This window comes from Microcaecilia unicolor, chromosome 7 (assembly GCF_901765095.1).
Source record: "Microcaecilia unicolor chromosome 7, aMicUni1.1, whole genome shotgun sequence".
NCBI classification, from domain to species: Eukaryota; Metazoa; Chordata; class Amphibia; order Gymnophiona; family Siphonopidae; genus Microcaecilia; species Microcaecilia unicolor.
In genome coordinates this window covers 67,074,946-67,101,237 of record NC_044037.1, presented here as the reverse complement: position 1 = coordinate 67,101,237, position 26,292 = coordinate 67,074,946, and the positions used below count along the sequence as shown (strand labels likewise).

The 26,292-nt window shown below is 43.5% G+C and overlaps 1 protein-coding gene across 2 annotated transcripts in view; it reads left to right on the top strand.

The window, feature by feature from the left end:
• MPP1 (membrane palmitoylated protein 1) overlaps positions 1 to 26,292 on the top strand; it is a 110,068-nt gene that overhangs the window by 64,243 nt on the left and 19,533 nt on the right. For both annotated transcript variants that reach the window (XR_003942758.1, XM_030208939.1), the window contains exons 5-8: positions 602 to 670; positions 4,496 to 4,692; positions 14,131 to 14,237; positions 22,723 to 22,803. Coding sequence is in view for 1 of the 2 variants with exons in the window: in XM_030208939.1 (XP_030064799.1) it covers positions 602 to 670; positions 4,496 to 4,692; positions 14,131 to 14,237; positions 22,723 to 22,803 (454 nt within the window). In the remaining variant the exon portion in view is untranslated. The remainder of the gene's footprint in view (positions 1 to 601; positions 671 to 4,495; positions 4,693 to 14,130; positions 14,238 to 22,722; positions 22,804 to 26,292) is intronic.

Genomic DNA, 26,292 nt, shown 5'->3' with positions numbered 1-26,292 from the left:
CTTACTGAAGCAATACCATTGGCTTCCTATTCTGTTCCACATTCAACACAAGACTCTCACTGTTGCTAACAATGCCCCTTATTCTGGCTCTCCTTACCTGACCACTCTCATTACTCCTTATCATCTAATACGTACACTTCATTCCTCATTTGATAATTACCTCTCTATCCCACCCTTGTACTGTGCTAGATTGGAATCTACCCACCACTCTTCTTTTTTCTCTCTAGTCCCCTTGCTCCAGAACTCTTTCAATTGAAAGAAAGCTCTAGAATGAGGGGTCATAGGATGAAGGTGAAAGGAGATGGACCCAGAAGTATCCTGAGGAAATACTTCTTCACGGAAGGGTGATGATTTTGTGGAATGGCCTCCCAGTGGAGGTGGTGGAGACAAAAACTGTATCTGAATTCAAGAAAGCGTGGGACAAGCACATATGATCTCTAAAGGAAAGGAAAGGATAGTAGATGGCATGAATGGATAGACTGGATAGGCCATGTGGTCTTCATCTGTCATCATTTTCTATGCTTCTATATTGCATGAAAATGTATTTCCTGAATTGTTTCAAAGTCTCAGATGTCTATTTTTGTTTTGAATGCTCTTGCAGAAAGAAACCAAAGGAACTGTCTCCTTAAAGGTTGTCCCAAACCAACAAAACCGCCTGCCTCCTTTACAGGTTTGATCCCTATATATTGGATACTTTAACATACTTCGCTCTCTTTGTTTTTACTAAATTTTATGCGCTGTTGTAAACCGCCTTGAAAGCTTTCTTATTAGGTGGTATATTAAGATTTTAATAAACTTGGAACTTGGATATGACTTTAAAAGCTCATATAAGGTCATTATGTAAAGTGGGCGCCAACATTAAGGTGCCAAGGATGCGTCTAAAAGTCCAGGCATATTCATGGGTGTATGTGCGCGCGCACACATGTAAATGCCAGTAATCTGGCTACATGGTATTCGGTTTTACTACTCTGTAAAGGAAAGTAAGCATCCACTTTCCTTTATAGAACAAGTTCCATGTAGGCACTCTCTATATGCCCCGTTATAGAATTGCATTCCACTTGTTTTAAGTTTATTCAGAGCTTGCTATACCACAAATCAGAAAGCCACCTATGCGGTGTACAATACTAAAAATAGAAGAAAAAGAGAGAAAGTGTACAGAGGACTGTAAATACCAGACATGACAAGGAAAATGGGAAGATAGAGAAGGGAGGGACATGGTATAAAAAACTGCAGTTATGATAGGAAAGGGGCATAAAAGCCAGCAAGTCAGAAGAGGGAAGAAGGGCAGAAGTTGGGTTCAGAGGTCTCCCCTAGGGAGCAGTCTTCACAGTCTAGGCAAAGGCATCAGAGATGTACTTTAAGTTGAGACTTAAAGGGCTATTGAGAGTGAAAGTGATGGAGATATGAAGGGAGCATATTCCAAAGAGCCGGGCCGACAACAGAGAATATGGAGTTACGTGTAGAAGCATGAGTTATCTGCTTAAAGGGAGGAACTACAAGGAAGATTTTCCTGAGAAGAACCAAGGGCCTAGGAAGGGGAATAGGGCAGTAGAAGGCTAACTAAAAAAGCTGGAAGGCCAGTGGACCTAATCTTGAAGATGAGAAGAAGAATTTTGTAGGTAATCTGGATATTTATAGGGAGCCAGTGCACATCCCTAAGGAGAGGGGTAACATGATTAAATTTCATTGAACCTGTAATCAACTTGATAGATGTATTTTGAATCAGTTGTTGCCGCTAAAGGTCTTTCTGCCTTAAACCTTTGTATAGTGAATTACAGTAGTTGACCTGGTTTAGTACCAAAGAGTGAACTAATGTACGGAGGGCAGATGGTTGAAAAAGGAATCGAATCAAACGGATCATACGAAGTTTGTAGAAACAGCATTGTACCAAAAGAAACATCTGAGTTTAGAAGTTAAATGCAGAAACTACAATGAAGCTCAGAACCCTTAGAGAGGGGTAACATTGCTCAGTGTAGCCAAAAATGGAGGATTCTGAGAGGGCATTTCATTTATTCCAATATGTTCTGATCAGCAGAATGTAAGTTTATCTCATAACAGGATGCAACCTTTTACCACTTTTCTGTAGACTGTAGGATGCCACTGCAGGCTCCAATTTTGTTTAATACTTTCATGGCTCCCCTCACCACTTAATACAGACTCTGGGACTAACTCCATATATTTATGCGGATGATGTTCAAATCTTAGCAAATATAGACCCCTGTAACTCATGATCTTGTCACTTTATATTCCAAACTGACTCTCATTGCAAACTGGTTAAAGGACAATCAGATGCAACTGAACTTAAAGAAAACAAAGGCACTTTTGTTTACTAAGAGCCAGAATAAGCCGTTGCTGGATTCTATCAGCCTTGTAGATACCATTATCACCATTAGCAAGACCACAAATTCCGGGCGTCATCACTGATTCTGACTTGACCTTTCGTCCACATATCTCTTCTATGATTAGGAAGAGTTTCTTCAAAATGTACCACACTCTGTTCATAAAGGCCTTGCATATTCTCAATCCATTCACTAATTCTAACACATCTAGACTATTGTAATGCCTTGTTCATAGGTATCATCGTGAAGGAGATTAGATGCTTGCTCAGTGGTGCAAAAAAATTTGATCATGTTAGTCCACTTTTGAAAGCAGAACACTGGCTACCCATCCAATTTTATTTGATGTACAGAATTCTCATATTTATTCCACAATATCCAACAAACTACCACTATTTCTATCATGTCACCTAATCCCATGTTCTGCTTCATGCACTCTTTGTTCATTCCAACAAAATTTCCTATTTATTCCATTATTTCAACAAGTCTTCCTGGACACATTTTGGATTTCTGTGGTTACTGTAATATTCCCCACATTTTAGAATAAGCTTCCTCCATCTCTGCATCTTGAGATGTCTCACCAGAAATTAAAGATTGCTCTAAAGACATATTTCTTTCAAAAAGCATTTGGGACTTGACTTTCCTTCCCCTCTGCTCATGTTTAGTTTCCAGGATAAGCAGCCTGTAGAGGCAGTTGCTTGTGAGAGCAGTATCAGATCCATTCTTCTCTTTCTTTTTCCTATATCTAGATAGATAGATAGATAGATAGATAGATAGAATGCTTGGGATATGCCATATAACATGACTAAAACATAAGAGGCCTCATACAGATCCAGCAATCATTTCTTACAAAAAAAATCTTCAGATTCATTTCAAGTCATATTGCCGAGGATAATGTATTCCACATTCCAGGGCTGGCAATCAAAAAAGCTTGACTCCAAATACAGGCTTTGCATGCTAAAGTCAGGGGAGAACAGTGAGCAAAGTGTTCGCTGAGGATGATACAAAAGCAATGGTTTGAATGAACAGAAAAAGATTGCAGAATCTATTGACTTGGGCATCATCACCAATACTTTAAATTTTATGTGCATGGTGATTGGAAGTAGTACAATAACCTCAAAATTGGGATGATATGACCACATATACTTGTATCAGTAAATAGATGTGCAGCTGCATTTTGGGTATTAGCAATTGCATAGCATTAAAGAAATCACCAATGCAATAAGATATGGGTTAAAGTAGGGTTGGGGGGAGGGGTGATCTTGCAAACAACCATTAAATTTGAAAGGAAACTAGGGTAATGAGAGGGGAAGATTCGGGAGTTTTCTCACAAAACAAAACTGGGATCATGTGTTATCCAACTTTTTGTTGTATGATGTTTTTGCTTATTATTCTGTTCTGTTTGATTGCTGTTTTTTATCGATTGATGCTTTTGTCTAGATTTGTTGTTTAGTTATTAGATGTTGGATTTGTTTGATCCTGAATAAAAATCGTTAAAGAAATCACCAGTGCAAACCAGTGCAAAGAATGATCAGATCCATGGCAACTAAGTTTTAGAAACTTAGCTGAAAGGGAATTGTGTATCTAAACTGGAACATCATAACATTTCAGAAAAATATTTTCTTTGTCAGAGGACTGCAAACATCACCTTAGGCTGGTGGTTCTCAACCCAGTCCTTGGGACACAACCCAGTCAGTCAGGTTTTCAGGATAGCCAAGTTGAGTATGCATGAAATAAGGCTGCACACAGTGGAAGTAGTGCATGCAAATTATTATCATGCATATTCGTTGTGGGGATCCTGAAAACCTGACTGGCTCAGTGTGTCCCAAGGATTGGGTTGAGAAACCTTGCCCATAGACATTTATTGTCAATAAATCCATACTGAATAGTGGAGCTTTCCTGCTGACAGGTTTGTAGATGGCTCATAAAAATCACTGTTTAAAGGTAATTTACGTTATCACAGGGAAAATTATTGAAAAGGGTGGGGGGAGGAAGACAGTTGCAGTTGTGGCATTTTAAAAGGCATATTTCTTTACATCAGGTATGGTAACTTCTAGATAGGATAACGTGAGGTACCATATTGTAAGTGAAGAGGTTACCTTATGAAGCTTAAACACAAGGCATTGGCCAAGTGAGCTTATTTTATGTCTCTTTTTCAGATATACATGAGGGCTCAGTTTGATTATGACCCCAGAAAAGACAACCTCATTCCCTGCAAGGAAGCAGGACTGAAGTTCAAAACAGGTGACATCATCCAAATAATCAACAAAGATGACAGCAACTGGTGGCAGGGGAAGTTGGAAGGTTCTCCCCTGGGCTCAGCAGGGCTGCTTCCCTCTCCTGAGCTGCAAGAATGGTATGTTCCTAGATTTCCCCACTGAGCATTAGTCTGCTTTTTACTGCATCTCCCCAAAATGAAGGGGAGAGAATGGGAGATTCTGCTTCCTATAAAGCAGAAGATTTGTAGCATCCTTATTTTAGAGGAAGGCTAGAAAATGTGCTGTCTCTTCCTTGCAAGCTAATTTCTGGAGAACTAATTCCATCAAGTACTTGTGATCTAAGTTGGCCGCTGTCAAGAGACAGGTTGCTGGGCAACCCAGTGTGGCATATTTTATGTTCTTAATTGTTTTATATTACGTAAGAACATAAGAATAGCCATACTGGGTCAGACCACTGGTCCATCTGGCCCAGTATCCTGTTTCCAACAGTGGCCAGACCAGGGCACAACTACCTGACAGAAACCCAAATAATAGCAACATTCTATGCTACCAGTCCCATTGTCTGTCTCTATAGCTGACTATAAACTTTTCCTCCAGGAATTTGTCCAAACCTTTTTTAAACCCAGATACATTGACTGTTGTTACCACATCATCTGGCAACAAGTTCCAGAGCTTAACTGTTCATTGAGTGAAAAAATGTTTCCTCCTGTTTGTTTTAAAAGTATTTCCATGTAACTTCATTGAGTGTCTCGTAGTCTTTGTAAAAAATCAATTCACTTCTATTCATTCTATACCACTCATGATTTTATAGACCTCAATCATATCTCCCCTCAGCCATCTTTTATCTAAGCTGAAGAGCCCTAACCTCTTTAGCCTTTCCTCATATGAGAGGAGTTCCATCCCCTTTATCATTTTGGTCGCTCTTTTTTGAACCTATTCTAATTCCACTAGATCTTTTTTGAGATTCGGTGACCAAAACTGGACACAGTTCTCAAGGTGAGGTTGCACCATGGAGCGATACAGAGGCATTATAGTATTCTTGGTCTTAATTACCATCCCTTTTGTAATAATTCCTAGCATCCTGTTTGCTTTTTTGGCCTCCTCCACTAGCAATGACTTGCATTTCAGAAATCCCAATGTGCGGAATGATACGGTATTTCAGAAACATGTCAGTCACTTCTGGCCTGACCTGCCAGCACATTTCTGGTGCTCAGACTATTAAAAGAGAGAGACACCAGTACAAGATGAACTAAAATTCTTGTCCCAGGATTCCTCTCAAGTCACAATATCTAGATGATTCTGAGAGAGGCCTGGGAGAGAGCCCAAGGAGGTAGAAATCACTTAGGTTATTGCCATTTTTAGATTTACCAGGAAGAATCTGATTCACTAAGATTTGTCACATAGACAGACTCAGAGAAAAGTCTTACTGAATTAGGCCCAGAGGATATTATTTAGGGCAGTGTGGTGGCTTAGTGATAGTCCTTTGTGGAAGACAAGGTTAATCTTTCAAGCTTGGCTTCTTTTTGGGAGAGAGTCTCAACCATTCTGCAGTGATGACACCAAGTGACCAGACTCAAGGGACATGTATATAAGACTCTATAGGAAGCCGCAGTCTGTGGCCCTAAGACATCACTGCAAGTAGTTACAAAACTAGGTTCATAGTACCATAGCCCAATAGGTGCAGTTCCAGTTGAGCTACAAGCCCTAAGGAGCAGGAAGAAACTGCTGGTCTGAATAATGTGTAATTCAGCTACTCCTGCCAGATTTCTGTTAGTGAAAAGCCTTGACATATGACTGCCAACTGTGCAGATGGTTTAACTTAAACCTTGGAAATGTTTTCCAAAGACATATTGCAGGTCTTTTTCTTGGGTGGTACATGCCAATACTAAATACTGGCATCTTCTCAGCCATCTGCTTTCATTGCCCTGTCAGACCTCAATGTAAGTAGAGCAGCGCAATGGTCAGGAAATGATGTAATGGGGCAAGATTACCACATTGGCACAGGGACTGAAGTAATCATATCGTATTGTAACCTAACCCACACCCCAAGGACAGTCCTGCCTGTCTGCCTGCCAGTGCTATGTAAAGAGAAGCAGTGTAAGCCACAGTGTATATTGAGCATGTGCAGCAATTTGTGCCTGTCCCTGTGGCCCTTCTTTTCATTTTTGGTGTAGTGATCTGAATGTCAGGTTTGGGGATTTGAATGTGAGATATATATGATCTCTGTATTTTGCAGGAGAAAATGCATGTCTGGCTTGGCGTTTCCAATTCAGTTTTTGTCTGTGTGATTCTCATTCTGATTTTGCAGTTCCTTATTCTGTAGTTGGTGAGACTCTGCATTCTGTGTGTATGACCAACGTGAGGAATTCTGCTAGTATTTTAATTTCTGTGTAGGTATCTTTAGCAATCTGGCTTGCCTGTTTACCCACTGAGAGTTGTTTTCTAGGGACTGATGTGCCATGCTGCCTGTAGCTGGCTGCAAGGGGTAGGAGTACCATGTGAATTGGGGGGTCCTAGGTGGTTGCACTGCTCCCCCATACCGCTAATTGCATGGGACGTTACCAACATGTGTTTTCCTAGAAAATGAAGTGCTGATGTACTGAAAGAGTGGAGAACACCTGCCCCCTCCCCATACAAAGAGGCTTTTAATATGAGTGGCAGGAGGCTGTGTAGTAGAGCAGTTCTCCTTTAGGGGTCGATATTTACCTGACGGCAGTCTGCATTTTGCTGACTGCTGCCAGCTTTATTCCAGGATATTCAATGCCGGGCCATGTTTGAATATCCAGTTGTACGTGGCCTGCTACAACTTATGTGGTTAAGTGCAATATTCAGCACTTAACCACATAAGTTCTGGCTCCGCCCCAGAACACCCACAACATAATTAGTTTTGTGTTCGGTGGTTTGTACTGTTGAATATCAACAAATAGTCCCCACAAGCAATTTAATAGGCCAGAAGCCGTCTCTGGCCAGTGAAATCGCTTTGAATATTAACCCCTTAGTTCCTATTTGGCCAATATTCAGCCAGAGGCGGTCAGCGTTTTTATGTCCGCTGCCAGCTGTATTCTTGGATAGTCAATGCCAGGTGCCATGTTTGGACACTGGCATTCAATATCTGGTTGTATGTTGGCTGCTAAAACCTACGCAGTTAAGTGCAATATTCAGCCCTTAACCACATAAGATGAACTGCAGAATATAGGACTGCTATTTATGCGGCCCAGTTTATGTGGTTAAGGACTGAATGTTGGCTCTTAACTGCATAAGTACTAATTGTGCAGGCCCGCCGAGAGGGGGAAGGTGGGGGGGGGGGGGTCAAGATTCCCCGGGCCTACTACTACTACTTATCATTTCTATAGCGCTACTAGACGTACGCAGCGCTGTACACTTGAACATGAAGAGACAGTCTCTGCTTGACAGAGCTTACAATCTAATTAGGACAGACAAACAGGACAAACAAGAGATAAGGGAATATTAAGGTGAGGACAAATAAGGGTTCTGAACAAGTGAATAAGGGTTAGTTAAAAGCAGCATCAAAAAGGTGGGCTTTTAGCTTAGATTTGAAGACGGCCAGAGATGGAACTTGACGTACCGGCTCAGGAAGTCTATTCCAGGCATATGGTGCAGCAAGATAAAAGGAACGGAGTCTGGAGTTAGCGGTGGAGGAGAAGGGTGCAGATAAGAGAGATTTACCCAGTGAACGGAGTTCCTGGGGAGGAATGTAGGGAGAGAAGAGAGTGGAGAGGTACTGAGGAGCTGCAGAGTGAATGCACTTATAGGTCAATAAGAGGAGTTTGAACTGTATGTGGAAACGGATAGGAAGCCAGTGAAGTGACTTGAGGAGAGGGCTAATATGAGCATAACGACCCTGGCGGAATATTATTCGTGCAGCAGAATTTTGAACAGATTGAAGAGGAGAGAGATGGCTAATTGGGAGACCTGTGAGAAGCAAGTTGCAATAGTCTAAGCGATGGGTGATAAGAGTGTGGATTACGGTTCTGGTAGTGTGCTCAGAAACGAAAGGGCGAATTTTGCTGATATTATAGAGAAAGAAATGACAGCTAGGAGAGGGAGGAGTGGAAGATGACCCCAAGGTTACGAGCTGATGAGACAGGAAGGATGAGAGTGTTATCCACAGAAATAGAGAATGGGGGAGGAGGAGAGGTTGGTTTAGGGGGAAAGATAAGAAGCTCAGTCTTGGGTCATGTTTAGTTTCAGATGGCGCTGAGACATCCAGGCAGCAATGTCAGACAGGCAGGCTGATACTTTGGCCTGGATTTCGGCTGAGATTTCTGGTGTGGAGAGGTAGATCTGGGAGTCATCAGCGAAAAGATGATACTGAAAACCATGGGATGAGATCAGAGTACCAAGGGAAGAAGTATAGATGGAGAAGAGAAGAGGTCCCAGGACAGATCCCTGAGGTACACCAACTGACAGTGGGATAGAAGTAGAAGAGGATCCACTAAAGTATACACTAAAGGTACGCTGGCCTGGAAGGGGAGCCTGACTGACTCAGTGGCATGAGGGGCCTGGCTCTTGCCTGCCCAACTGCCGTACCTTGAATGGCTGGTGGGGATACCCAAGCCCCACCAGCCAAATAGCTCCAAAGCCCGAACCTCCCCAGTGTAAGGAAGTTGGCAGCATGCTTTCTAGCAGCCACTGCTGGCACTACGCACATGAACTGAGTATGTGTGAGGAGTGCCAGCATCAGTGGTTAGAAAGCATGCTGCCGACTTCCTTACACCAGGGGAGGTTCAGGCCATGGAGCTATTTGGCTGGCGGGGCTTGGGCATCCCCATGAGCAATGATAACAATTTTAAAGGAGGAGAGGGAATGGAGCGAGAGGGGTGCTATCCAGTCTTTTGCATTGAGTGTCACATGTATGATTATCTCCCAATTGGTGAGGTGTCATATGTGTGTGCCCGATGCAAAGAGCTCCTAGCTCTCAGAGAACGTGTCCGTTCTCTAGAGGCTAGAGTAGCAGACTTGATGGAGCTGAGGGAGACAGAGAGGTACATAGAGGAGACCTACAGGGATGTTGTAGAGAAGTCCCACCTCCAGTCAGGTAGCCCCTGTGCTACCTTGGAGGAGGGAGGTCTCCTAGAAGGAGAGCATCACCCTGGTGAAGTAGGAAGTACTCCTGTAGCCAGGACCTGCCCACCAGGGGATGTATTATCCTTTCGCACCGAGGATATATCTCCAAATGTTGCCCGGGAGGGAAAGGTTAGGACAGCTGTTGTACTTGGTGATTCGATCATTAGGCATATAGATAGCTGGGTGGCTGGTGGACGTGAGGATCGCCTGGTGACTTGCCTGCCTGGTGCGAAGGTGGCGGACCTCACGCGTCACCTAGATAGGATTTTATATAGTGCTGGGGAGGAGACGGCTGTCTTGGTACATGTGGGTACTAATGACATAGGAAAATGTGGGAGAGAGGTTCTGGAAGCAAAATTTAGGCTCTTAGGTAGAAAGCTGAAATCCAGATCCTCCAGGGTAGCATTTTCTGAAATGCTACCTGTGCCACTCGCAGGGCCCAAGAGACAGGCAGAGCTCCAGAGTCTCAATGCGTGGATGAGACGATGGTGCAGGGAGGAGGGCTTTAGATTTGTTAGGAACTGGGCAACATTCTGGGGAAGGGGGAGCCTATTCCGAAAGGATGGGCTCCATCTTAACCAGAGTGGGACCAGGCTGCTGGCATCGGCGTTTAAGAAGGAGATAGAGCAGCTTTTAAACTAGAAATGGGGGGAAGGCCGACAGTCGCTCAAAAGAGCATGGTTCGGGATAAGGTATCTTTCAAAGATATCACCATAACAGGGAAGATAGAGTATCCTGATAGTGAGGTTGCAAAAGAGATTGTAGTAGATCGGGTATCTTTAAATAACAATAAAAATCAGACAAAAGATTGCCAATTAATACTGTCAAGTACTAAGCATGATGTACTTAGGAACAACAAACATAGTTTGAAATGTCTATATGCGAATGCCAGGAGCCTAAGAAATAAGATGGGGGAGTTGGAATATATTGCACTAAATGAAAAATTAGATATAATAGGCATCTCTGAGACCTGGTGGAAGGAGGATAACCAGTGGGACACTGTCATACCGGGGTACAAATTATATCGTAGTGATAGGGTGAATCAGATTGGTGGAGGGGTAGCATTGTATATTAACGAGAGCCTTGAATCAAATAGATTGAAAATTCTGCAGGAAACAAAACACTCCTTGGAATCACTGTGGATTGAAATTCCATGTACAAAGGGGAAAAGGATAGTGATAGGAGTGTACTACCGTCCGCCTGGCCAGGACGAACAGACGGATGCGGAAATGTTAAAGGAAATCAGGGACGCAAACAAACTGGGCAACACAATAATAATGGGGGATTTCAATTACCCGCATATAGACTGGGTTAATGTAACATCTGTACACGCAAGGGACATAAGATTTCTTGATGAAATCAAGGACAGCTTCATGGAACAGCTAGTTCAGGAGCCGACAAGAGAAGGAAAAATACTAGACTTAGTCCTTAGTGGTGCTCATGATCTAGTGCAGGGGGTAACGATACGAGGGCCGCTTGATAACAGTGATCATAATATGATCGGTTTTGATATTGGCATTGAAGGAAGTGAAACTAGGAAATCAAGTACGCTAGCGTTTAACTATAGAAAAGGTGATTACGACAAAATGAGAAAAATGGTGAAAAAAAGACTGAAAGGAGCAGCTCGCAGAGTAAAAAACTTGCATCAGGCGTGGATGCTGTTTAAAAACACCATCCTGGAGGTTCAGGACAAATATATTCCACGTATTAGAAAAAAGGGAAAAAAGACTAAACGTCAGCCGGCGTGGCTAAACAGTAAGATAAAGGAAATCATTAGAGCCAAAAAACAATCCTTCAGAAAGTGGAGAAGAGAACCAACTGAAAGTAACAGGATAGATCATAAGGAATGCCAAGCCAAATGCAAAGCGGAGATAAGGAGGGCAAAAAAGGACTTTGAGAAGAAATTAGCGTTGGAAGCAAAAATACATAGTAAAACTTTTTTTAGATACATTAAAAGCAGGAAACCGGCCAAAGAGTCGGTTGGGCCGCTGGACGAAAATGGTGTTAAAGGGGCGATCAAGGAGGAGAAATTAAATGAATTCTTTGCTTCGGTCTTCACCGAGGAGGATTTGGGGGGGACACCGGTGCCGGAAAGAATATTTGAAGCGGGGGAGTCGGAGAAACTAAACAAATTCTCTGTAACCTTGGAGGATGTAATGGGTCAGTTCAGCAAGCTGAAGAGTAGTAAATCACCGGGACCTGATGGTATTCATCCCAGAGTATTAATAGAACTAAAAAATGAACTTGCGGAGCTACTGTTAGAAATATGCAATCTGTCCCTAAAATCGAGTGTAGTACCGGAAGACTGGAGGGTAGCCAATGTTACTCCGATTTTTAAGAAGGGTTCCAGAGGAGATCCGGGAAATTATAGACCGGTGAGTCTGACGTCGGTGCCGGGCAAGATGGTGGAGGCTATTATTAAGAATAAAATTGCAGAGCATATACAAAAACATGGACTGATGAGACAAAGTCAGCACGGATTTAGTGAAGGGAAGTCTTGCCTCACCAATCTAATGCATTTTTTTGAGGGGGTAAGCAAACATGTGGACAATGGGGAGCCGGTTGATATTGTATATCTGGATTTTCAGAAGGCGTTTGACAAAGTGCCGCACGAAAGACTCCTGAAGAAATTGCAGAGTCATGGAATCGGAGGTAGGGTATTATTATGGATTAAGAACTGGTTGAAAGATAGGAAGCAGAGAGTAGGATTGCGTGGCCAGTATTCTCAGTGGAGGAGGGTAGTTAGTGGGGTCCCGCAGGGGTCTGTGCTGGGTCCGTTGCTTTTTAATGTATTTATAAATGACCTAGAGATGGGAATAACTAGTGAGGTAATTAAATTCGCCGATGACACAAAATTATTCAGGGTCGTCAAGTCGCAGGAGGAATGTGAACGATTACAGGAGGACCTTGCGAGACTGGGAGAATGGGCGAGCAAGTGGCAGATGAAGTTCAATGTTGACAAGTGCAAAGTGATGCATGTGGGTAAGAGGAACCCGAATTATAGCTACGTCTTGAAAGGTTCCGCGTTAGGAGTTACGGATCAAGAAAGGGATCTGGGTGTCGTCGTCGATGATACGCTGAAACCTTCTGCTCAGTGTGCTGCTGCGGCTAGGAAAGCGAATAGAATGTTGGGTGTTATTAGGAAGGGTATGGAGTCCAGGTGTGCGGATGTTATAATGCCTTTGTATCGCTCCATGGTGCGACCGCACCTGGAGTATTGTGTTCAGTACTGGTCTCCGTATCTCAAAAAAGATATAGTAGAATTGGAAAAGGTACAGCGAAGGGCGACGAAAATGATAGTGGGGATGGGACGACTTTCCTATGAAGAGAGGCTGAGAAGGCTAGGGCTTTTCAGCTTGGAGAAGAGACGGCTGAGGGGAGATATGATAGAAGTGTATAAAATAATGAGTGGAATGGATCGGGTGGATGTGAAGCGACTGTTCACGCTATCCAAAAATACTAGGACTAGAGGGCATGAGTTGAAGCTACAGTGTGGTAAATTTAAAACGAATCGGAGAAAATTTTTCTTCACCCAACGTGTAATTAGACTCTGGAATTCGTTGCCAGAGAACGTGGTACGGGCGTTTAGCTTGACGGAGTTTAAAAAGGGGTTAGATAGATTCCTAAAGGACAAGTCCATAGACCGCTATTAAATGGACTTGGAAAAATTCCGCATTTTTAGGTATAACTTGTCTGGAATGTTTTTACGTTTGGGGAGCGTGCCAGGTGCCCTTGACCTGGATTGGCCACTGTCGGTGACAGGATGCTGGGCTAGATGGACCTTTGGTCTTTCCCAGTATGGCACTACTTATGTACTTATGTACTTATGTAGAGAGCAAAAAGGAATGGTTGGCCCCAGAGTCCCATCCTCCCATGCTCCTGGCTACATCCCCTAAGAGTGTTTGCTCCAGGCCTGCTTTTGTCTCTTGGTGGCCCTGCAGTTATACCCCTAGAACACCGACAAGTTAGCCGATTTTGGCTCAGGGCCTAATTGCGAATATTCAGTGGCACTAACCAGTACTGCTGAATATTCATGGTTAGCCTTGGACAAGTGATTTAATTGGTCAGGAGCCTCTTCTCCAGGCCATTTAAATTGCTTTCAGTATCAGGCAGTATGGTATCTATTAATGAAGACCTGGCAGGTGTAAGTCCCAGAGCATGGCTGTCTATCCTAAGCACTTGTACTGCACAAGCCACATCATAAATTACTTACCTTCCAAAGCCAAGTGTAAGGGAAGTTACAATTTAGGTGCAGTAGGTATTTCGTTGCTCAAGAAGGTTCACATTCTAAGATAGTACCTGAGGCAATGGAGGGTGAAGCGACTTAGTCAAGATCACAAGTTGCTGCAGTGGGAGAAGCAAAATGTGAACCCTTTGTCTCAGCTCACTGTTGTGCCCATTGGGGGCTACTCCACCACTTCAAGGATATGGTAGCAGGCTGGCCCGTCCCCTGACTTGGATTTTTTTCTTGTCTTTGGCCCTTGCAGGCGAGTGGCAAGCCTGACTCAGAGCAATGAGAGCGGATCGCAAAGCTGTGGCCCTTTTGGGAAGAAGAAGAAGTGTAAGGACAAGTACCTGGCCAAGCACAGCTCCAGTAAGCAGCAACTTCTCCTTCTTGAACTCTCTCATTTCATCTCTCTACTTCCTGTCCAGTGGGCACCACTGAAATACCTCACTCTTATCTTCTGCCAAGAGGGGAGGGAGGCTCGTAACCTTCATCTCAGGTGGGTGAAACAGTAGTGGATGATGTGCATGTGTTCCTTACCACACTTCTCATGGCGAGTGGCTTGCAGGAAAGTTTAAGAGTTAATGGCAGGGCTGAGAAATTTCTCTTTTCCCAGTGCAGCACCATTACCAAGGGCTGTGTCTGCACAGGACACAAAAATTGCTCCCAGTGCACTGTTTCTTCTCATTAGCAATGGCAAAGTGTGTGTGGGTTGGGGTGGGGGGAGGCACCAGTGGGTGAGTCACGCAGGGTGCATTTATAACTCAGTACAGTTCTGATTGATGTTTTTGTTTTTAATTTATATACTTCTTGCAAGGCCGAAAGCTATTGAAATGGTGTACATTCGGGTACAGGAGGTATTTTTCTATCCCTAGAAGGTTCACAATCTGTCTCTGTACCTGAAGCAATGGAGAGTTAATGACTTGCCCAAGATTACAAGGAACTGCAGTGGGATTTGAACCCTCACTCCCCTGCTCTAACCCCATCCTCCACTATTACCCACTTGTTCACAGGATAATGTTAATGGATGCGTTTCTGTTTGTGTGCTTATTTTTTTAAATTTTGGTTTATAGCTGAATTCATGATCCTGGTCAAATTGGTGGCATAGAAATTTGTATGCATACATAAAAATTTACACTGATGTCATTATCCCAACTCTTTCAATAGCATTGAAGGCAATCCTTTCTCTTAAAATGTCTGCAAAAGGATATCGGTATCTTTCAGTCTGCCTTTCTGCCCTACAGCTCTAGACTGGGAGCTAAAGCCTGGCAGCTGTGTCCGCCCCACTATCCTATCTCATCAGGCCCCTGGATATATTCTTACCAGACTTATGTGATTACTAGTGGAACCCAGCCCGTTTCCTCAACAATGAAATGGGCCCTAGAAAGGCTCTCTTGTAAGCGATTTTTTTGTCTCTCCCCTGTCCTCCCCTCCCCTCTCCTCCATGTCCAGCGATTCTTCCCTTCCCTCCCATCCCCTCCCTTCCATGTCCTGTGATTCTCCTCTTCCCTGCCCTCCCATCCGTGTCCCACTATTCTCTTCTCCTGTCCTCTCCTCCCATCCCATCCCATCCATGCCCATCGATTCTTCTGTGCTGTGCTCTGCCCTGCCCTCCCCTTGATGTGCCGTGATTCTCTCTTCCTTTGTACCTTATCGATTTCTGGTTGGCCTAGCTGGCTTCCCTTCCGTTGGTAACATCCTGACGTCAGCTTGCCTCCAGCGTTCCCTTCCCTCTCACTGTTCCGCCCTCTGACGTCATTACATTTTGACGTGAGGGCGGGGCAGTGAGGGGGAATGGAACGCTAGAGACTGGCTGACGTCATGAGATGTTACGAACCGAGGCAGCCAGACAGCGATGGAACGTTGGAGGTGCAAATTATGTGTGATTATACTCAATGATAGCATTAGAGAAACATCTCCATTTTCATTTCAGTCCTGCTTCAGACAAATAATTTGGACACTCTCTCCTACACAAGCAATCTGACCCAGTCACTCAGTAAAGCCTAAGAACTTTGGGGTCCTTTTACTAAAGTGCGCCGAAAAATGGCCTGCGCTGTTGTAGACATGTGTATTGGATGCGCACAGGTCCATTTTTCAGCGTGCCTGCAAAAAAGACCTTTTTTTTTTCTTGGTGGGCCGAAAATAGACGTGCAGCAAAATGAAAATTGGTGCACTTCTATTTTGGGCCTCAGACCTTACTGCCACCCATTCACTTAGCGGTAAGGTCTCACGTGTTAACTGGGTGGTAATCATCAGAACACGTACAATGCTGATCACCACCCGGCTAGTGCTGTGTGCTGGAAAATTTCCGGCGTGCCTACTTGGACACGTACAAAATGAAATTACTGCCTGGACCACGCGGTAGCCGGGTGGTTGCTCCAAATTGGCGTGTGTTGGGCGTGCGTGGGCACTTACGCGGCTTAGTAAAAGTGCCCCTTTGTCACCTGTAGACAGTCACATACAAGAAATGACAAAAGTGAGAGGACTGTGAACAACAGAGAGTGGCAGATTTATCTCTCTAGCCTCTCCTTAGGTACTGGGACAGTCAACTGCCCTCTGGGGAGGGGGTCACCCTCCAAAACTGGGAATTGTGGTAGGCTTGGAGGTATGTAGTGTTGTGATAGAGCAGCTGCCCCTAAACTGTTGCCTACTTTCCCTACCACAGAGTCCACCCCAACAGCAGACACTGTCTTGGAGCTTAAAGGGCAGCTGGAACTGATTCAAAGCCTTTCCCTTAGTACCCTTATCTCTCCCCCCACTGACCTGAACAAAATGTCCAAAAGAAAGAGAAAATGAGTAAGAGAATTTTATACATAAATTATTCTCAAACAATTTTAAATGTTACCTTTTGTCTTCCTTAAAGAAATGCACCTGAATTCTCCTAAGAGCCACAGGGGGAACATTCTTCTATGACTGAACTCTGCAGTGTTCTCTGTGTAGCAAGAATCGACTTTATAGCACTTCCTACTTCCCCCAGAAGGCCAATGGTATCAAGCTATACATTAAATTGTACTGACATTGACCCTTCAGACCAAAAAAGCATTAGTTTGGTTGTTTTTAGTAAAATGGAAGGGCCCAATATTCAAAAAAAGCTAAACTCCTAAATTTGTGCCTTATTTTCATCTTAATTTAGGAGCTTAAAAGTTATGGCCATAAATTTAAGCCTGCCATATATTTGCCTAATTTATGAACCTAGTGCTGATAATCAGTGCTAATCTCATAATTCCCTCCCCCCTCCCAAATCTGCTTCTGTTGCCACCCACTTTTTATGCTCCTAAATTTAGGAGTTCAGTGAAATTTTGGGCCCAATATTCAGAAAATGCCAAGCTCCTAAATTTGTACCCTATTTTCAGCCAAGCTTACTAGCATAACTTTTTAGCTGAAAATTCATCTTAATTTAGGAGCATAAATGTAGGCCTGGAAAATCAGTGCTAAGCTCCTAACTTCTTTTCCCCACCCTAAATCCACCCTTGCCACCACCTACTTTTTATGCTCCTAAATTAAGAGTTTAGCGAAATTATCAGTAAAAGGTTATGCACCCAACCCTAGTAAATTTTCAAACAGGGCAATTTATGAGCCTAACTCAAATACCTTGAATACCGGGCCCTAAAGTTTTACTTCGCACTGCAGGCTGACATGTACATCATTTTGGCATGCTTGAATGCCACCTCTTTAAAATTTGGCAGAATTACCAAAGGGAGCTTTATCTACAGCTGTGAGTGTCAGTAGATTAATATTTGCTACTTTTGAGCTGAGTGAAGAATAACACATTAACATTGACTAGAATGGAATGCTGGAGGGGAAATTTCATTACCTTGAGGGTGGATAATGTGGTTGGGTGAAGGATGCTCCCAAAAAGCAGGTTTTTACCTTAGAAGATAATAATTTTCCTTGTAACTCCTTGCAGTGTGATCCACAATTTATTGAGTGTATTGAGTGTATTTGCTCTAGAGCAGGGGTATCCAGCCTCGGTCCTCGAGGGCCATAGTCTAGTCAGGTTCAGGGCTGGTCTTAGGCAGGGGCAACAGGGGCGGTCACACAGGGCCCCGCGCTCCTGGGGGCCCCACATCTCTGGCACGTTTGTCCTCCTGTCTCGGAACACTTCCCTGCTCTGTACCTTAACGTGCATCCACATTTCAGTAGAGAGCATCAGGCAGCGGCAGCGATGTTCATATCTCGTCAGCAGCCGAGCCCAGAGCCTCCTCGCTGCTGCGTCCTGCCCCCTTTTGATGTCACTTCCTGCTTCTGCAAGGGTGGGATGCAGCAGCAAGGAGGCTCTGGGCTCGTCAGCTAACAGGATATGAACATTTCTGCCACTGTCTGACGCTCTCTACTGAAATGTGGTGGATGCATATCAAGGTACGGGGTGAGGTGGGGTTCTGAGAGCTCTAAACCTCTTTTAAATCTGATAAATTATGGCTTATGGTGGCAGACGCGTGGGGTGGGGGCCCCATTGGACTGGTCTGCACATGGCTCGCAATTGCTAAGACCGGCCCTGGTCAGGTTTTAAGGATTTTCCCAATGAATATGGAGTTGCACTGCCTTCACTCTATGAAAATAGATCGCATGCATATTCATTGTGGAAATCCTGAAAGCCCAACCTGGCGCGAGCTGAGGTTGGACACCCCCTGATCTAGAGGAAGGGAATTTGGTGCTTCATTTTTTTTTCACGTCACAAATGTATTGCTGTTGCAGCCAGATAACTTTCCAAAGCAGTAGGATCAGAAAATGTTAAATGATCTTAGTCAGAAAGTGAAGGCAGCACACAGAAGTAAAGCTTCTTGGGATTTTAAATCTCGTTTTTAGTTGGGATTTATCCAGGTAATGGCTGCAGAGGCTACAGCAAAGCAAGTTCTTGGAATGGGACCAGCAATAGCTTGGAGACCTTAAGCCTAGGGGGTTCACTCGTTCCCATTCTCCAGGCATTTGTTGTAAGCCAAACAAGTTTTACTGTTAAAACTAAAATCAATTTGCAGCATAGCTGGAAAAAATATTGATAGTGGCAGAGAGACAAAACCAAAGTCAGCAATTTCCACAGTTGAAATTTGCAGCTATTATTCACTACTGAATTAGGAAACATATTAATATCAATATTCATTTGTTTGCCAAATTTCAAACCATTTGAGCACTTACTGGACCTCGCATTCATCCAGGTTAGATTTTTTTTTTCATCCTTTAATTCAGGAAATCTGAAGAAAATCTTTTTATCCCTTTTCAAGTGCAAGATCACTTCAGTACCTTTTTAGAGAGAGTACCCATGGGCCAGACTCCTATCACTCTGGGAGGGACCCTCACCCTCTGAGATGCTGCTCCACCGAGTCTCTTTCATGGCTCACTTCTGAAAGCAAGTAAAGAGACACCCTCTCTCCAAGCAGACATATAGAGCCTCCTGTATTCCCTTCCCCTTGAGAACACAGTACCATTTTCTGGCTCCCACTGTTCCCTTTCTGGTCTACAACCTAAACTGATGTCTCACCCTTGAAAATGGGCAGCACATTCCTCTTTCTTACTTCACTGTCTCTGAACCTTCTCGTGCTCCCTTCCGTGCATATAGAACACGTGGAGGGGCATAATCAAACTGGGCACCCATCTTTAAGGGCGCCCCGGCGAAGGGGCAAGGCATCCCGTATTATCGAAACAAGGTGGGCGGACATCTTTCATTTCGATAATACGGTCGGGGACGCCCAAATCTCAACATTTAGGTCGACCTTAGAGATGGCCGACCTCGGTTTTTGCCTATAATGGAAACCGAGGACGGCAATCTTAAAAACGTCCAAATCCAAGCCATTTGGTCATGGGAGGAGCCAGCATTCGTAGTGCACTGGTCCTGTCTCACATGCAAGAACACCAACCGGGCACCCTAGGGTGCACTGCAGTGAACTTCACAAATTGATCCCAGGTGCATAGCTCCCTTACCTTGGGTGCTGAGCCCCCCAACTGTACAACACTTCCATAGCCCTTAAAGAGTAACGGGGGGCACCTAGATGTGGGTACAGTGGGTTTCGGGTGGGTTTTGAAGGGCTCCCATTTACCACCACAAGTGTAACAGGTGGGGGGGATGGACCTGGGTCCACCTGCCTGAAGTGCACTGCAGTACCCACTAAAAACTGCTCCAGGGACCTGCATACACTGTGATGGAGCTGGGTATGACATTTGAGGCTGGCATACAGGCTGGGAAAAAATGTTTTTTAATTAGTTTTTTTTGGGTGGGAGGGGGTTTGTGACCACTGGGGGAGTAAGGGGAGGTGATCCCCGATTCCCTCCAGTGGTCAACTGGTCAGTTTGGGCACCTTTTCGAGGCTTGGTCGTGAACAAAAAGGGACCAAGTAAAGTCAGCCAAATGCTCATCAGGGACGCCCTTCTTTTTCCCATTATCGGCCGAGGACTCCCATCTGTTAACCACGCCCCCGGCCTGCCTTCAGTACACTGACGACACGCCTCCTTGAACTTTGGCCATCCCTACGATGAAAAGCAGTTGAGGACAGCCAAAATCGGCTTTCGATTATGCTGATTTGGGCGCCCTTCTTTTTCGAAAATGAGCTGGATAGATACATTAGAGGAACCTCTGGGGTCTGCACATAAGAATGAGGGAAGCATTGTATCAAGCGCTAAAGATGCCTTAGATCAGGTAGATCCATGAAGATGAGTATTATTAGGTTGGTGGCAAAGACTACATTGTGCTGATGGAACTCTGGATAGTTTGAACAACAATGGAGTTTAGAACTCCTTGTTCCATGACCTCTCTCCCTCCACAGTTTTGTTTTAGAACACAGCATTTAGTATTTCTTTACCCTCCCCTGTCTGAATTCCTTTATATTTAGACCCCCCACATTAACGACTTCTTTTTTGACAAAAATGAGTTCATTTACTTTCTCCTGTTAAATGGTTTAGCATCGGTACTTTCACTTGTAATAATGACCAAAATTGCCATAGAATGTAGTAATGAAATGCAGTAATCAGTGAACACACAAATTATTACCTTAGGAAGGCTTGGTAGTCTAGTGGAGTCTTTGGGAGCAGGAACGAACACCACTCATTGCTGCCCCATGCTACTGCTCCATTTGCAGTGGCTGCCAAGACTTCCCACAGCAACCTCATACAACTGCCATGGGAGGTCCTGGCAGCCATTTTGCGATTGGAACCAGCACTGGCAGGAGACTGGCAGTTCGTGAGCCAGTCCTAGCTGTATAACTTGTATCCCATCACTAATAAACCTGTTCTCAGGGGAGCTAGGCACACTGTTGGGACTAATAAACCTGTTCTCATGGGAGCCAGGAACGCAAATCCCAAGACACAATGTTTTTAAGTATTATAATTCAATGGGCTGTTAATCTGTTAATGAAGTGATGTTGTTAGTCCTCAGTCTGGTCCTAAAGGAGCCCATAGACACTGTGGTTTTCAGAATACCTCAATGAAATATGCATGATCACGTTAGTATATAGCAGAGACATTGCATGCAAATCTGTCTCATGAATATGCATTATGAATGTCCTGAAAATCATAGTTAGGGATTCCTCTAAGAGTCTGGGGCTCTTTAAGGTTATGTTTGAATTGAATTGAATTGGATTTTTGATATACCACTTAATATAATTGTGTTAAAGCAGTGTACAATAAAATAATTCAAATGATAACAACATCATACAATAAAAATAAAATTAATGCAATGTTAAAATTAACAACCAATTCCATAACCCAACAAAAAACAAATTTCAAAATTGAATTTGTAGCAACTTGCAAAAGCCAAGGTAGCTGACCATATCAATAACATGAAATGACAATAAAATTAGATACAGTGTTACAATTAACAACAGATTACATAACCTAATGAAAGCAGATTTCAAAACTCTGTTTTCAACACCTTGTGGAAACCAAGGTAGCTAGTCATGCCACTAATATTAGATGGTAAAGCATTCCATAGCTAAAAGCTCTTTCCCTCGTAGTAGACAACTTTATTTCTATGCGTTATACTGCCCTTCAGAACAAAATAACAAGGTATTTTACAATCAAATCAGTAAAACTAAAGGAACGCCATTAAAAATCGACAGGAAGGCAAAAGAGAGAGTGCTACAGAGAGCTGGAGAATCTCCAAGAGTCTGCAGACCGCAGGTAACCTGCTAGCTAGGAAAAGCAGAGGAAAAAAAGATGGGTTTTTAGCCTTGCTGTACGTCATTTGTAGGAGAGTTCAGCTCCACAACAAAGAGGTAACAAGTTCCACAGAAAAGGTGCCGTAAAGAAAAAAGCGCTTTGTCTGGTGAATTCCAGTCAAACATATGAAGCAGCTGGCAAAGCATGTCAATGATAGCTAAGAGAATGTGCAGCTCTATGCAGAATAATTCTGGAGGACAGGTAGGAAGGAAGGACTGTGTGTGAAATCAACCAAGATCTTGAACCCCTATCCTATCTGGGAAGCCAGTGAAGTTGAAAAAAATAAAGGAGATCAAATTTATGGGCCCAGCACACTAAACATATGGCTGTGTTTTGGGTAACATGGAGTTATTTAATCTCCAAGGAGTTAATACTGGCATACATTATATTGCAGTAATCAAGGCGTGAGGTGATGATAGAGTGGACTAAAGTGTATTGTGTGGAATCAAGATAACTACAAAACTTTTTCCATTATAGCATTACATCTCATTACACCAGCTCTGGTTGTCAACCGCCTTTGATGATTTTGGGCAAGATGGAAGTATATAAGCTTTTATAAATAAATAAAACCATTAGAATGCACCTCCTCCAGACATGGCTGTACTGTCTAGATGCATGGCTCAGTAGATGGGGAATACTGTGGCAGGTAGAAGGTATTACTTTCAGATTGGTGCTGATGAATTTGATTCTTCTTTACCATCTTCTCTAGTTTTCGACCAGTTGGATGTAGTTTCATATGAAGAGGTTGTACCTCTCCCAGCCTTCAAGAGGAAGACCTTGGTGCTCATAGGTAAATCTCATATCTATGTTGTTCCTATATTAGAAACGTCAAAAGTACAGATAGTGGAGAAAGTGAACCTTAAGTAGTTTAAGGATGTCTTCAAGTCTATAGAAGAGTGTTGTGATTGCCCACTTTCTCAATCATCTATTAACTAAGGGGTCCTTTTACTAAGCTCTGGCAATGTTTTTGATGCATGCTGAGGCTCCCTTTTACCGCAGCGGGTAGAAGGCTGGGCTTTGTTTTTAAAGAAATGGGCGTGCGGCAAGTGAAGCTTTTTGCCGTGCAGCCATTTCAGGGGGGAGCACTTATCGCCACCCGTTGAGGTGGTGGTAAGGGCTCCCGTGGCAACTTACCGGTAACTGGGCAGCGAGCGGCACTGCCCGATTACTGCCAGGTAAACACGTGCACTGGGGTTGGGAACTACCACTGGGCTGCTGCGGTAGCCTGGTGGTATTTCCGGTTTAGAGAGTGGTAAGCCCATGTCGAGCTTACTACCACTTAGTAAAAGACCCCCATACACTTCTAAGAGGATGACAGTTTGTTCTACCTCTTTTTTAAGATTGGGTTTTCCATCGGTTAAAAATGTGTGATATAAAAGTATAAATGATAGTTCTTTTGCTTATCAGTCTTGTAAGATTTGGAATATTATTCCCGTCTTTATTTGAAGAATTCCAAATTACTTAAAGTTCAGGAAGGCTTTGAAGTCCTATTTGTTTGATAGGTAATAAGATAACTCTCTATTAATTTGTATATATTTTTTGTGAACCGCTTTGATTCCTTGGTCGATTTAAGTGGTATACAAGCAGTGGAATGGAGGATACAGCTCCTAACATCCAGGGTGTATTTTTTCTTCTTTTTCTTCTTCTTTCAGTACTTAGTACTATCTTTCTTTTTCTCTCTCTCTGCATCAGTCACTAGGATATATGTTTCAAATGATTGAGGGTGCCAGACAATACAAATTACCCCTCTTTGGACATTGTGAAGGAGTTTGCTCACTACTGGGTGTATTCAGCAGACACAGAGCTGGCTCCTGTGCCCTAGAAAATTATGGAAAGGGAGGGGCTTGATTAGGGAGCAGAGTAATTCTCTGCTTAGTCTGTCTTTTCCAATCTCAGCCCCTCCTCTCCTGTGTCTGCAGACTGCTGTCTGGGAGGGGAGGGGAGGGGCAGGATGAGCTGGGCAGTGGACTACTTGTGCTGTGTACTTTGTCTCTGTCCATTGCACATAGTAATCAGGGACCATTCCAGAAGCGCTAGAGCATGGCACTTGTCCATACTATTAACTATTTTGTACTCTGTAAATTTAATTACTATTAACACTTATGATTTTTAAATTTTTTTTTCTCTTTTTAATCATTACTTTGACAACACACATACAATTTTTTTCCCAGCAATAAATTTTCCCAAATCTGAGTCTCTCGACCTCTCTTCCCCCCATTCTTTTCTCATGAGGGTGGCAGAGGAGACATCTGTAGGTACATGCACTACTCTCTTATGCCTCCTGCTGGCAGAAGGGAGGATGGGATGGAAAGAGGATCATGCTATTTTTGAGCTCCACAGTCAGGTGCAGGGCAGGGAGCTACTTTGGGGTACAGCCATTGGACAGCTGCCCTGAATTTCTTCATTTTCCCCTCCTGCAAAGCATGACCCTACTCCTAAGAATTATTGTTCGTAATATGTAATCTTTAAAATCAAGCATGGTACTGGAAGATTGGAGGGTGACCAATGTAACACCGATTTTTTAAAAAGGTTCCAAAGGTGATCTGGGAAATTTTATAGACTGGTGAGCCTGACATCGGTTCCGGGCAAAACGGTAGAGGCTATTATAAAGAACAAAGTTACAGAGCATATTCAAAGCATGGATTCATGAGACAAAGCCAACATGGATTTAGTGAAGGGAAATCTTGCCTCACCAATCTATTACATTTCTTTGAAGGGGTGAACAAACATGTGGATAAAGGTGAACCGGTTGATATTGTGTATCTGGATTTTCAGAAGGCGTTTGACTAGGTACCTCATGAAAGACTCCAGAGTCATGGGATAGGAGGTAGTGTCCTATTGTTGATTAAAACCTGGTTAAAAGATAGAGTAGGGTTAAATGGTCAGTATTCTCAATGGAGAAGGATAGATAATGGGGTTCCACAGGGGTCTGTGCTGGGACCGTTGCTTTCTAACACATTTATAAATGATCTAGAGATGGGAGTAGTCAGTGAGTTAATTAAATTTCCTGATGACACAAAGTTATTCAAAGTTGTTAAATCGCAAGAGGATTGTGAAAAATTACAAGAGGACCTTATGAGACTGGGAGACTGGACATCCAAATGGCAGATGATGTTTATCGTGAGCAAGTGCAAAGTGACGCATGTGGGAAAGAGAAACCAAAACTATAGCTACGTAATGATACGTTGAAACCCAGGCACTAAGAAAGCAAATAGAATGTTAGGTATTTTTAGGAAAGGAATGGAAAACAAAAATGAGGACATTATAATGCCTTTGTATCACTCCATGTGCAATTCTGGTCACCGCATCTCAAAAAAGATATAGTGGAATTAGAAAAGGCACAAAAAGGGCAACAAAAATGATAAAGGGGATGGGAAGACTTCCCTATGAGGAAAGGCTAAAGCGGCTAGGGCTCTTCAGCTTGGAGAAAAAGCGGCTGAGAGGAGATATGATAGAGGTCTATAAAATAATGAGTGGAGTTGAGCGGGTAGATGTGAAGCGCAAAAATACTAGGTCTAGGAGGCACGCAATGAAGCTACAAAGTAATAAATTTAAAACGAATCAGAGAAAATATTTCTTCACTCAATGTGTAATTGAACTCTGGAATTCATTGCCAGGAAATGTAGTAAAAGCAGTTAGCTTAGTGGGGTTTAAAAAAGATTTGGATAGCTTCCTAAAGGAAAAGTCCATAAGCCATTATTAAAATGAGTTGGGGAACATCCACTGCTTATTTCTGGGATAAGCAGTATAAAATGTATTGTACTGTTTTGGGATCTTGCCAGGTTCTTGTAATCTGGATTGGCCACTGTTGAAAACAGGATACTGCGCTTGATGGACCTTTGGTCTGTCCCAGTATGGCAATACTTATGTACTCAAACAGGTTAATTGCAGTCTTGTGTGGAGAGTAAAGTTACCAATTCCTCAGTAAAACTGCGGAATTGGGTGGTTTCCTGCTTCTCCCCACAGGATCTTTTGAAAGCCATGGGTTGCATATTTTGGGGCATTTTTTGAATCTGCACGACCGCAGGTTCGGTGCTTTTTTACCACCATGGCCACCCTCCATTGGTCCTAATTGAACCAGTAGGATTGCATGGGAGGTGGGAGATCCATTCTGGTCCTAAATGGCTGCACGAGCGCACCGTGCCGGCGAGCAGGCAGAGCACATGGTGGACATGGTATGGTGGCCTGAGCTGGCCTCATGGTGGCTGGCCGGCCCAGCGCCCGGCAGGAGACGGACTGTGGACAGAGCCTGGGGGCCAGCCCTGAGTAGCTGCTAGCA